Raw genomic sequence first — 13,600 nt, forward strand, 5'->3', positions numbered from 1 at the left:
AGCTCTTAAAAATAAAAGGATAGACTAGTTACTTGTGAAAGAAGTTGAAGCAGCCACTGATCAGTGGGTTGAGTTGGAGAACTGATACTCTTGGGTGGATTGTCTGTAATCCTTCATTTTAGAGAGGGCAGGGTAGGTCATGTCATGTTGAAAAAACCTCATAAAAGGTGATGAATGCTCTTGCCTAAGCTGGTGTCCATTGCTTGGGGCTGCATGAATGGCTTCCTGCTGCTGTGTGGCACATGGGAAGAGCAGGGACTCAGTTGTGTGGGTATCTGGAGCGTTGAGTGTGTGCTCACCAGCTGTGGGTACTTGGGTTTGCTGCTGGGTGGCACTCTTGTCTCTCAACTGCCAGTCATTGTTCTGGAGAAAGAAGGTAAGCCCCCAAAACCTGTCTAAGGAAATCTGGCTTATGGAAGACTTTCAGTGAAAAATTGTATTTTAAATGCAACTTGGTAGCTGTAGGGATGTCAATTGTTTTTGAGTTCTAGTATGTGTGTCTGTGCTTCCTATAAAATATATGCATTTATAGTTGCTCATAAAATGAGATATTTGAAGGCAGTGTGGAGGATATCCACTTGTGAAAAATCCTATGGAACTAACATCAAATCAGCAGTTCTGTATCTTCCTTTTATTTTGAAATTGTGATGATATATTAAGGCAGATGATACATTTATGTAAAACTTGCCCTATGAAATGGACCCTTTGCTTGGCAGCCAGGCTCAAAAATAGCATGGCAGATTGCCTGCACTCCCACCAGTGTGGATGGGTCCGGAAGCCTGCAAAGAGTGAAGTCAAAGCAGTAATTAGGCAGGCAACTATTAGCAAAGATGAAATAGGGAGAGTGACTGGCTGATGGAAGCTGAGAGGATCAATAATGATAGTATTATTTATGTTATGCACTGTTTTCCTGCAGTGTCTTTCCTGCAGGGCTTTACAGTGAGACAGGAATGTAATAAATTGCTATTATCTTTGAATATGAACAGGTGGGGGGCAGGAGCAAGGAGAATTTGCTCTTAGAATTAGAAGTAGAAGGATCGTGGAGGAAGATTTCAAATGCACATCCTTGGGTTGTTTTAGGGGGAATTAGAAGCTATTAACATTGTAGGCTTTTGCAAATCTTCTCCCATTCTACATTAGGGAAGGGGATTTTTTCTGTCTGCTGGAGAGACCCACCACTTTCTGATGTATTTTTGTTTTGTGGAGTAGAGAAATTGATGTACAGTTTAATTGTTAGACATCCAAGGTCAGGAACCATGGCCTGGCTCTTTGGAGAAGAGGTTGAAGTTTCTTGAGACTTCTTCAGTCATGTCTATTGTGCAAGAGCATGGAACAGTACAAGTAGTGGTCAGTGTTTCTAGTGCCTGGGGAAGCAGTTGACCTGTGCATTTGTGTTTTCTCTTAGAGCCATCCTGAAATGGGCCTGATGACATCACCAACGAGCCCAGTTCCAACCACACCTGTCACTCCACTTGGAACCACCCCACCTTCTTCAGATGGTAAAAATGCAATGATATCCTGAGGAAAAAGAATTTAAAACTGTTAAATAACTAGCAAACTATTTTCTGGAGACTACAGCTAATGAGGTCTGTCTGGAGCAGATGTAACCTGGTGGTCTCTTCTTGGAGCAATATGCCTTGCTAAAAATGAGCAAGATTCTTTGACTCAAATTTATTTTTATTTTGCCTTGTGTATTGCTCAATGCAATTATGCTGATATTCCTTCTGGAAATAGTACTGCCCCAATATTTGCGTGAAAGTACACCCAGCCCATTAGTTATTCTGTGTAGGCTTTTACTTACGAATATTTCTAGTGTCAGGTCCTTTGCCTGGGATTATTTCTCATTGGAACAGATTTACAGAGAATTGCTGTGGATTCCTGCTTGTCCTTAATGCACTTGTCTTCAGCTTTGAATTAATTGGGATTTGAATTCAGTCTGGGTGTGGAAGTATTCCTCCCTCTTATTGCCTTTTCTTTGATAGGCTTTGTAAAGGACTGCTTAACCTGAGATCTCTCTTCTAAATGAGATGTTATGTGTCCACATAAATATGCTTTGAAATCATCTAAAATGAAACCCTTTCATTTTAAGGTATGGATGGATATAGCCTAGTTGAAGAGAAGAAATGAAATGGCTGTTTTCGTGTACTTTAATGGTGTCTGGGCTGAAGAGAGTTTAATGAAGGAACAGAGTCAATTTGAATAGAGCACAGTTTGGAAATATTTCTGGGGAAAAGCAGCCTGGGTTACTCAGTTATATCAGCTATTCAGGTCATTTGATACCCTAGTTAAGGATGATCCTCCTCATGGATGAATTCTATCTGGTTGCCATGGATAACAAAAGCTTCAGATAAAGAGTCCCCCTGTGTGCATATAACATAAAATGTGGAGGGATGGGCATTTTGTGGGCTTCTGTTCAACGTGTTCATTGCAAATGTATCCACCCCCACACCATATTACACAACTGACAGAATTTGTGCTTACCTACATCTACAGCTTGCTTGCACTTTTTTTTCTTTATTTTTTCATTTACCACAAGACAAACCAAAATCAAAACAAAACCTCCATCCTGCTTTCAGCAGAGGCAGTGATCTTGAGAAGTTTGAGGCTTCTTGTGGCTTGTATGGTTACTAAATTTAAGAAAAGGATCTGATCTCTATGTGCAGCAATTGCATTGGGAAGCTTGCTTTATTTTTATCTGCTGTCACCTTGTTGATCCCTACAATGTGATTTTTTTTTTTTGTGGCCCTTGGCTTGGTTTAGTTTGGTGGTGCTTGAGTACTGTTGTTTTAAAGAGAATGCAGAATTTTCCTCATTTAATAAGGTCTTGCAACTCAGCTGTAAAATTTGCCTATGGCTGCCAGTTAGCAAGAGGCTTTTTGGCTTTGGAATGATAAGATTGCTTTCTCTTTACCGCACTAAAATAATGTGTAGTTGAACTGTTTGCAAGTTACATTAACATGTAGAAATCCATCTGTGAATTTCAGGTGCTTTTCTTTTATGCTGTCTGGGATAAAAAAGGGGTTCATATTCTAGTTTGAAATTTCTCTGGCTGTTAACCTATAGTCTAAATTAAAACCTTGTAAAGTTTCAAAATGTGTGTTAAAAAAGGTCTGTATCATGAACCAGGATAAGCAGAGATGTATGCTTCAGAGTGGTTTCTTCCTTTTTTTTTTTGAGAAATGAGGCTTTTGCTAGAAACTGTTTATCCATAATATGTAAATCAAGTGTGCCTGTCACCATAGTTATCTAAATGTCAGTTTGCTTACTGTTGTTAAATATTCATTCACTACGTTCATTGTAACAGCTCAAGAAGGATCCACTGGGGATATAAATACATTTTTCAGACTTTTAGCTGAATCTTTGAGCTATTCATAATATTGGGAGTGAGAAAGCTTCCAGTCTCATTGAACAGACTTTGCCAACAGACGTGGCACATGAGTAATGTGTCAGGAGCCCCAGGTCTTCAAGACTGAGTGGACTAAACGAAACAGTTCATGCCTGGGAATGTGCAACCTTTATAACCTAAAATCCCCATTATGTTTTTTTATGTGATTCAAACAGTGAAGTTACACTGATCTATTTGACCTCTCGTTTCCAAGGGCTACAGTTTTGTATTGAAGGTGATTGTGTAATCCTGAATTCCATGAGAACCTCTGCTGTACTCTGGGCCTCTCGCTGCACAGTTTAAAGAATCCTGCATTTTACTCTTGGCTTGTCTCCTTCATCCTTCTGTGCCTGCTCTTGCCCCAGTTGAAGCCTGACTTGCTTCATTACAGGGTGATGAGATACAAGCCTTGAATTTTGAGAGGTATTTTATATTAAAGCAGACTTTTCTCTGAACCAAAATACAGTTGTGTACAGGATGAAATTCCCCTCAGAGCCCCCAACCTAGTCATCCAACAATCAGATGTAATTCCTCACTTCTTAAAAAGTCCAATCTCATGATAAATGCCCTTTTCTTTCCTATAAGTTCAGAAAAGCCTTGAGCATTCCTGAGGATGGGCAGAAAAGACATGATAAAATACTTAAAATGTGTGTACTAGTGGTCTGCCAGTCTGTTTCCAGTGCAAAAGGTGCCCTGTCTTAGGCTGTTTTTATAGCATGGGAAGAGAGAGACTTTGGTCAATCGTAATTCAAGCCATCTATGACCTCCTAAATGTGAGAATCTGTGTTTCACCCCCTAGGCAGCCAGAACAGTCCTGTTACTGCCAGGTCAGGACAGCTGCATAGAGCTGGAAAAGGTCTCCTTAGCTCTTGAGCCCAGTGCCCTGTGCTTGCAGGCATACAATCCCTTGAATTTATCAGGCTCTGACTGAATCTGTTAAATTTGTTTCCCAGTAATTTCTGTTGGGGAGCAGTTTCAGCATCTTGTTCCTTGGTAAGATATATTCAACTTTGCAACCTGGATTTCTTGTCAATTCATACCCATTTGTCATGGTGTTAAGCCTCCCTTGAAACAAAGGTTGCTCTTCTTCACATGTGTGTGTTTTGCTGTCTCCCAAGAAAGGTACTCTCTTCTTCTGGTCAACACACTAGCCTGTCTTTAAATTTGTTCAAGTTTAAGTTTGTCCTCTTTGAACCCGTCTTGTGCATAATTATGCAGAGTGGTTGAGACAAGGCCTCACCAGCACCTAGTGCAGGGCATTACAGTGTTTGTCTCTGCTGGAAGTGCATTTCTGGATATGTGTAGGAGTAGAACTGCACTCCTCAGCCCTTCATGTTGGTAGCTTGTCACCTTGTCATCTGATCATGATATTTTGTTTGCAGCTGATGAGCTCTCAGCTTGCCATGGAAATAAATCCCCAAATTCCTGACCCTATGGCTTGCATTGTTTAATTTCATCTTGTGTTTATTATCTGTTCTTGTTTTTATCCCATTCTTTGTGTGCAGTCTGATACTCCTCTGTATTTACACATCCCAACTTTCTGCCATTAGCAGTTTCATTATCAAGCAATTATGTCCAGGTTTGTTTCTTATGTCCAGGTCACACAGAAAAACAAAGAATTATTCTCTAAACTGATGTCTACAGAATTCAAGCAGTAATTTTTTCTCAGACCAGTACTTTCTCCAATTGTATCTTGTTTGCCAGATCTTTGATGTGAAATAGAAAAGAAATTTAATTTAAATTCAATTTCTTTACGGGTTCCCACCTATTTCCTTCACTTTTATTTTTTTTAATGCAAAGCTGTATTAAGTACTCTACTGAAATGTTCCTAAGCTAGCTCCATCAGCTTGGGGATTTTTTTTGTCTGAGCTACTGTATCTTAAATGGTATCAGACTTATCTGACAGGATCTGGAGGTAAATGCATGATGCATGTTTCCCACTGATCTTTCTCCTCCCTTTCAATATTTCTTGTAAAGCTTTCCAATTGGAAAGGCAGAGAATGGCCCTTTAGGACAGCTCAGGCTCAGTCATCAGTAAAAATGTGGCTCAGTCACATGATAGAGGCTTGACAGCTCATAAACTCAGTGCTTCAGATCCTGCCTGGGGAATGGGGGAATGAGTGAGGAGGCACATTGTGCAATTAGCTGAGGAGATGAAACAGCTTCTTGTAGAGTCTAAGGCTGATGATGTCCACGGTTAGGGTGTCAAAAGTACAGCTGGTGTGCTAGAGAAATGCCAGTGAACTGCTGAGGGTATGGAAGGTACAGTTCTGCTTCCTGCTGGGTTGGGATGTACCTAGCACAAGCTGTGACTGCTTTTGCTTCTTGGTTTTTATAGATCTTCTGTTTCTGCCTTCTTTTTCTATCTCTTTGGTACTGCAATAATTGTTACATTATGTCTTGTGTGTTGCTCCTGCAAGATAAACTGTTATTGAGAGGGAAGAAGGGAATTGACATAGACCTTTGGAACTAACATTTCAAAATTGCTGAAACAGGGAAGGGCCTTTCCTGGGCACGTCTTTTTACAAAATGGGAATTGTGTGACTGTTATCTGTGTTGCCTGTAAGAATTAATTGGATATCAGTGCAAATATCCTGATTTCCCTCGGCTGGGGATGTTGATGAGTGCTAAAACCGTGGGCTCATCTCCCTGGGAGGAGGAGCAGGGGCAGCACAGAGAAGGATATCACTTTGCAGGGTACCACAGTCTGTGCTTAGAGCAGGAGAAATGGTCTCTGAGGCAGTGGTACCAGTCTTCATAACAAAATCTTTCCTGGGTGGTCATGGAGGAGGAGGTCAGGTGGCCCTGCAGGTAGGCTGATCCTACCCCAGACCTGTGAGTCTGTGTCTTAGTTCTCTGTATAGTTATTTCTTGTATTTGTATAGGATAAATGTGTCTTATCTGCTTTGTTCCAGTTATAAGCTCTGCAGAGCTGCCTTTGGATGCTGATGTGCAAACGAGCAACCTGCTGATAACCTTCTTGAAGTACAGCTCAATTGTGATGCAGGACACAAAAGGTAAGTGAAGTCTGTGGATGCAGCCAACAGTGCTTCTGAAGTCAGGAGGGCACAAGAACATGCCTAGTGACTCCAGAAATAGAAGTGGAGTCTCTTTATAAAAAGATTGAAGATTTCACCTTTTGAAAAAAATTAAGTGATTTCTTATTGTGAGATAAGACTTATGAAAGTAGGAGAGACCTAATACTGGCAGGAGAGATGTCAGGTATGGAACGAATGTAATAATAAAAGATAATACCTAATAACCAAGCCTGTCTATGTGCCAAAGGTGTGAGTATATCTGATTCACAACTATCTGTCAGAGAGGGCAAGTCTGACACCAGAGCTGTATTTCTAAGAACACTTAGAAACTGACACAGAGGGCAAAGCTCAGCATTAGAAGGAAATATTGCCTTTGTCCTTTGGTTAAACAGGTTGTTCTGTTATTATAAATAGGGCAGCAGCAACTTAGACTGCACTGGCAGTAATTTGCTTGAGAAAGTATCTGTCTGTGTTGTGCTTTTTGTTGCTCCTGTAGTTCTGTGGGGGTTAATTTCAGCTTGCTGGAGCTGAAGTATTGCTTAATCTCCTGCTCAGGGTACCCAAGGGTGCTGTTTTGCCCAGTGGTTATAAGGGCAGGACCACAGTGTGAACATAACAAGTGATCTTTGTGCCGTATTTCAGGCTGTTACTGACTTTTGTTGTTAAGTTAGATATAACAATAGAAATATGAAGATATCTGCAGAGCTATGATACATCAATTACTGAATTTCATGAATGCTTAGCATTGAATAAGAGAGCAGGCAGTTTCTTTTTATCTAGCTTGCAGTGAAATTGTGTTTGGCTATCTGGCACTTGTTCAGTAAGTAAGCTAGTTGAAGAAAAAGTAATAATTGAAATTAGGACTGAAAGGAACTTCATGCACCCCTATCTGGTTTTGGCTGGGACAGAGTTAATTTTCTTCTTAGTATCTGGTACAGTGTTGTGGTTGTGGATTCAGGATGAGAATGATATTGATAACACACTGATATTTTGGCTCTGGCTAAGTAGTGCTAATCCTGTGTCAAGGACTTTTCAGTGCTTTGTCAGTGGGGAGGTGCACAAAAAGCAGGGAGGAAGCAGGGCCAGGATAGGTGACCTGAACTGGCCAGAGGGATATTCCACACCACAGAATGTCATGCCCCGTATATAAACGGCAAGAATTACCCAGAAGGGGATGATTGTTGTTTGGAGATGGGATGGGCAGCAGGCAGTGAGAAATTGTATCATGAACTGTATTGTGCATCACTTGTTTCTCTTTGGTTGTGTTACCCTCTCTCACTCTGCTGATGATTATTATGATGATCAGGATTATGATGATGAGGTTTCAGTTATTAAATTGTTCTTATCTCAACCCACATGATTTACCTTTTATTTCCAATTCTTCTCCCCTCTGTGGGGAGAGGAGAAGCATTGTGAGTGATTGAGCAGCAGCCTGGTACTTAGTTGCTGTCTGAGGTTAAACCATAACTCCTTGGAACCCAGGCAGGTGTACCTGTATCTTTTCTCAGGTTTTGCTGACAGGTTGGATGAAGATACTGTGATAATGAAGCACCATTTTCAGACTATCCATTCCAGTGTTTAACTGTCCTTACTGTGAGAAAGCCTTGTGTGCTTCCTAAATTCTTTGCTGTGATTTAAATTAATTACTAGTTATCTTCTCCAAAATAGATATTGAGAATGGATTATTTCTTTTTTCTATATGTCATCCCTTACATATTTGAAGACTGCTTTCATGTTTCCTCTTACTTTCGTCTTTTGAACTAAACCACATCAGTCTTGGCTCAGTCATTTTAATAGATTACACATGTGAGGAGGACTTACCAGCTCTCTAATTTGCTCATTCTCATTTGCTTTTCTCAGGGTCTGTCTTGCTGATCCAAGACTCTTGTGGAACAATTTTATATTTTTCAATTTAACTTCTGCCCTTATTAGCCACTGTAATATGGAAAGTCTGCACAGGGCCTTGGAAGCTGCCACACAGGATTAGTTTCAGATAGAATGAAATCTGATAGAAGGGATTCCTTACTAAACAAGCCAGCGAGAGACGATTTTATTGTGTTATGAGACAAAAGTTGATGTTTCTTTCTTTCTTTACTTTGGTTCTAGCTTGTATAAGGTCTGAAATTTGTGTAGCTGATAGACCTCCTTCCCACTACAGTAGTTCATGGCAGTGAGCTCCACTGATTGATCATTTAAAAAGTGTGCCTTCCAAACTAATACTTATTAATTCTAGTGGGTATGTTCCTGTCCTTCTCTTTTGATTATAGATGCAGCACTGCCTTATTTTTTTTCTTGTATAAGATCAATCATGGAACAGACTGCCCAGGGAAGTACTCGAGTTACAATCCCTGAAGATATTTAAAAGACATGTAGATGTGGCAGTTAGGGACATGGTTTACTGGGAGGTTTGCAGTGCTGGATTAACATTTGGACTCCGTGATCTTAAAGGTCTGTTCTAACCTAAATGATTCTGTGCTTCTATGTGACACCAATATAGCAAGAAGAATGAATAATTCTCATTTGCTCCTTGTGTCTTGAGACTGGTGGGAACACTTGGAGGGGAAACTGGTTTCTTCCACATCCAGGACTAGACAGTTGTTTTGGTCCTATCCCAGAGAGCACAATTTAATTGGTTGTGTTTGCTAGATCCTTCTCTTGTTATCCTCCCTTGTGTCAGCTAGAGGCAGCTGCCTTGGGAGAAACAAAACCTCTGTGCCATTTTCTCCCATCTGCAAAACAGGTTTTGTGGTGCTATTCCTCCCTGTAGAAATTGGTCTGCTTTGTTGCTTTAATGAAGGTTTCTGTGAAAGTGTGAAGTGTGTGTGCAAGTAACTGCTTGCATAGCTGTCCCACAGCTCCTGAAAATGGTCTGATGTTCACAATACACTGGCAGAGGGCAGAGTCCATGGTGTGGCACAGGAGCCTTTAAAGCATGATCCCCAGAGAGAGAAGTGGTAGCAACACCTACAGAAATATACAGGGAGGCCTTACAATATAAAAATAACAAGGCTCCTGTGTATCAGTTTTATTCTAGGTCATTTCTCCTTCTTGCTGAAGTACAAAACTTCACACTTAAACGTTTTAGCTGAGGTAAGGAGATGGGAGAGGCTTTTAACTCTTCCATTCCAAAATTCCTCTTCATCTTACTTAGTGCTGCAAGATGAAATCAGCACACTTCAGGGCACATCTTGTTAGTAAATATCTGTCCCTGAGCAGCATAGAAAAGCAAACAAAACAGGTGTCAAACTAAACAGAACAGCTAGCTAAGCCCATTCTATCTGCTTTTATAATTACCATATACACACCAGCTAGCAAAGTGTTTGTCAAAGTCACCTGCTAAGAAGGAATTTGGCTGGTGCTGTCTTCTGCTTTATATGAAAATGTGTCTGACTGTTTCAGATATTCCTCTCCTTGGAGTTTGAGTCTAAGGCAGAAGTCTACGATGGCACGTTTAGTACTCCTGTGCTTTAGAGCAGCTTTTGGAAATCTTGGGAATGTGCAATGTGGAGCCTTCTCAGAACTTAGTTATGAGTGTGTTGGTTTTTGTTGGTTTATTTTTGTGGGTTTTGGGGGTGTGTGGTCCAGGCATGTTATTTTTTAGAATGAAGGTTTTTAAATGTGCTTAATTTGACAGTACCTTCTACAACATGATCTTACCTGATCCTGCTTTGAGCAAGGATTGAACCAGAGGTTTCTTCTATCCCGTGTTACTCCATGACTATATGTATCTTGGGTTTTTTTTATATTCAAGGTTAAAATTGAGAGGAGTTTTAAATAATCCAAATAAAAATTGCATTCTTTTGCCTTAGCCCCTCTGTTTTGCTCTAGCTGTCATTCAAGGCAAAAGCTGTTTGAAGTTGTGAGATGAATAACAAGTTGTGGAACATGATCAGGGTGAAACTCTTGGCTTAAAATGCTAAGTCTTTGCAGAGTCCCTTCTTTCATGGTTTTGCAAAGAGCAAAGTAGGTCATGTCTCTCAATTTTGGGGTTAAAGCTTGGAACTTAGAGCATAATGTCAGCAGTTGTTTTGCTACACAGTGCTGTGCCTCTGTGAAAGCTTTGCTGCTTGTTTCATAACCTACAGCAAAGGTGATGTTTTGCTTTCCACCTTGTCTAAGAGAGGGAACACTGTGTCTCTGCTGTGACAGAAGGACAGTATTTAGAATATCTGTGCAAGTAAAACTGAATGTGACAGAAGCCCATGGATTGTTACAATGCTGTTGGAAGTTCAAATCTGAACCTTTGCTGTTGGAGCAGACTGGTGACAAGTGGGTGGGATTTAGTGGCCAGGCTGGAGGGTGAGTGCTTAATACTATTAGCTATCATGGAGGAAGTAGGACTGTGAAGAATCTCCAAGCTGGGCTTTTCTTTTGCTGCAACAGCTGTCTTGCTCTTCAGCCTTGCTAGGCTTGTGTGACTCATGGAGAATGTGTTTTCTCTCCTTTGCAGATGAGCACCGGCTGCACAGTGGCAAGCTGTGCCTCATCATCCTGACATGCATAGCAGAGGTAGGTTTCTCCTGTGAAGCTGCTCAGCTGATGGTGTGTTACAGGGCTCTATGCCCCTGCCTCCTGTGGGCCAGGAGCTGAATATCCACAGTAGTACTGAGTGGTGAGGTCCTCAGACACTTACTTGGTGCAGTACTGTTAAAGTTGACTTGAAACTTGAAAATTGGATCATCTTATTTGAGTTAGCCAACTTCTGGGGATGAGGAGAAAAAAGAGTGAACCTAAGCCTTTTCTCTCTAAGCTTTTGAGTGACCTTGTGGTGTGGCTTTTAGATGAGTAATGTGCTAATGGCTTTCAGCTCTGAGCTGTTCATGGCAAACACGGGCTGTGCCATATCCCTTCTGCCAAAGAAGGATACAAGTCTGAAAGTAAGTCACATGTTTGTAGGTCCCTACAAGCAAGACAAGTAGCAAATGTGGTAGTAAGGTGAGAAAGCAACATCACAGAGTTCTGTCAGCAGTCCTGGCTGAATGTGGCCCTGTCACATGGGGACTATGTTCTAATGGCTGACTGATGTCCTGAATGGTGGTTGTGTTTGTGTGGCATTTACATTTTGCTTACTTGCAAATAAAGACCTTTCATCCTTAAAAAATAAAAAGCAGTGAGGTTGATAGCCCTTGTAAGGATTCTGTAATAATGTTTCTTCAGGGTGCAGCCTGAAAACGAATCATCTACATTTAATGGTTTTGGCACTTGTTCTTCAGGTGGCTGCATAGATAATAGAAGATAAGAAATTCTGTTCCTGCATAACAAGGACATTCTTTGGTTCTGATATTAAAGAGAGGGTATATTTATTAGCTCTTCTGGCTGTGCATTATCTGGAGAAGTCTCTTTAATTTAGAGGTGGTGCTGGAATGAGATTTGCTTGAGGGGTAGACCAGCTCATAAACCTATCTGCTAGTACTGTAGTAGCTTCTGGAATCAAAATACCTGAAGAAACCTTTATCCACACAGTCACAGAACTGGTGCTAGAGACGCACCTCTTATATTATATACCTGGAGCACTTGTTAAACTTGTGACATTATGGTGTGTACAGTCCAGAGTTTAAATGAGCAAAGGGGGAGAAAGTAAGACTGAACTACTGCTTGTTTTGTTAGCAATTTATTTTTCTAAAGTGGAATTGGGATCAGGAGGGGTTCACTTTTGTGTGACTGAAAACACGGGTGGGACAAGAAGAAATGCTTGGTGGTTGTATCTTGGGAGTTTGACACTGAAACACATGTGATTTGAAAGGCAGATGTAGGATGTTGGGCTTTTCATATCTCCTCCCTTTTCTTCCCCTTTTCAATAGGATCAATATGCTAATGCTTTTCTTCATGATGACAACATGAATTTTCGTGTAAACCTACACAGAATGGTGAGTCTTTTCCTCCAGATTGTTTTCTCTTTAGAATGCAAACACAGAGGATTTGAGTATGTATGAAAAGTATATGTTGAAAATTGTGTCACAGACATCTAACCTACACTGCTAAGGCATGTGGAAATACTGACAGAAATGCAGTAGCTGCAGAATGATTTTGAAGTTGCTTTCAGAATGTCTCCATTCTTCAAAGAACAAAGAGCTCTTTGCCCTGTCAATGAATTCAGAGGCCTGTCTAGCTGGTGAGGAGCTGTGTATTAGGAGGTCTCTGAGGAAATCAGTGCTAGAGAGAATGTTCTGCCGTAATCTCCAGCAATCATTAGCCCTCATGTGATACATAATAGCCAGCTGGAGTTACACTGAGTGCTCTTATTTGGCTTATTCTGGGTGGAGTAATTCACCTTCAGGGAGGAAAGTGTTTTTTCCAGAGCTTTTTCCTGTGATGGAAGTGTCCTTACCTGGCTCATGAAGCTCTGCACTTACAAGTAACTTGAATAGTTATCCTAACTTGATGCATTCTGTCTTTGTGGTACTGGCACAAAGTTCCACCTCATCTGACAGTGAAGCAGCAATTGAAAGTCACTCACTGTTCAAGAAAGAAACAAACATCTTACTTTATGGAGACCACACTGCAAGGATGCTAGTCATTAGCCCTTAACAACAGATTTGCTCTCCAGTTTGCCTTTCTGGTCTGTTTCAATGAACACCAAAGCCACCGACTACTGTACACACTGTTAAGAATGCCAATCAGACTTCTGGGTCAGAAACAAATCAATATGTTAACCAAGGGGGAGGAATTTCTGTGTGATTTGTTTTTTGTCTCGGGGTCCCTCCCCTCAGTAGAACAGTGCCTTCCAGGTACACAGCTAGAGAAACAAATCCCCAGTATCAGCATGCTGGAAAACAGACACAATTTTGCTCCAGCCATGGTCTTTAGGATTAGTATGTATAAGATGGCATTTGGAGAAAAAGACAAAAGGAAGCCTGTGCTGATTGTACTATTTGCTTGAAAAATACAGTAATACAGACTGTCACTTGAGGCTTCTGCTGACTTCTTTTCATCTTTGTGTGTTTGCAGCCAATGAGGCATCGGAAGAAAGCAGCAGACAAGAACCTGCCCTGCCGCCCGCTGGTGTGTGCAGTGCTCGGTGAGTGTTGTCAGAGCACCTGGGTGCTTGTGGCTCCTGAAGCATCTCTTGTTGGGCAATAGAAATATGAGATTTGAGGATTAAATGGAGCAGTGGATGGACTTAGAAGAAGGACAGTTACATACTAAAGATGTTTTCAGCAATCCATGCCCATCTTTG

The 13,600-nt window shown here is 41.0% G+C and overlaps 1 protein-coding gene across 1 annotated transcript in view; it reads left to right on the forward strand.

Annotated features, from left to right (window-relative positions):
- Positions 1-13,600, forward strand: part of ARMH3 (armadillo like helical domain containing 3) — a 123,300-nt gene that overhangs the window by 21,134 nt on the left and 88,566 nt on the right. Inside the window, exons 14-18 of the mRNA XM_066554915.1 lie at positions 1,406-1,499; positions 6,301-6,402; positions 10,874-10,932; positions 12,225-12,290; positions 13,372-13,441. Coding sequence (XP_066411012.1) covers positions 1,406-1,499; positions 6,301-6,402; positions 10,874-10,932; positions 12,225-12,290; positions 13,372-13,441 — 391 coding nt within the window. The remainder of the gene's footprint in view (positions 1-1,405; positions 1,500-6,300; positions 6,403-10,873; positions 10,933-12,224; positions 12,291-13,371; positions 13,442-13,600) is intronic.

The sequence above is a fragment of the Molothrus aeneus genome, chromosome 8 (genome assembly GCF_037042795.1).
Source record: "Molothrus aeneus isolate 106 chromosome 8, BPBGC_Maene_1.0, whole genome shotgun sequence".
In the NCBI taxonomy this organism is placed as follows: domain Eukaryota; kingdom Metazoa; phylum Chordata; class Aves; order Passeriformes; family Icteridae; genus Molothrus; species Molothrus aeneus.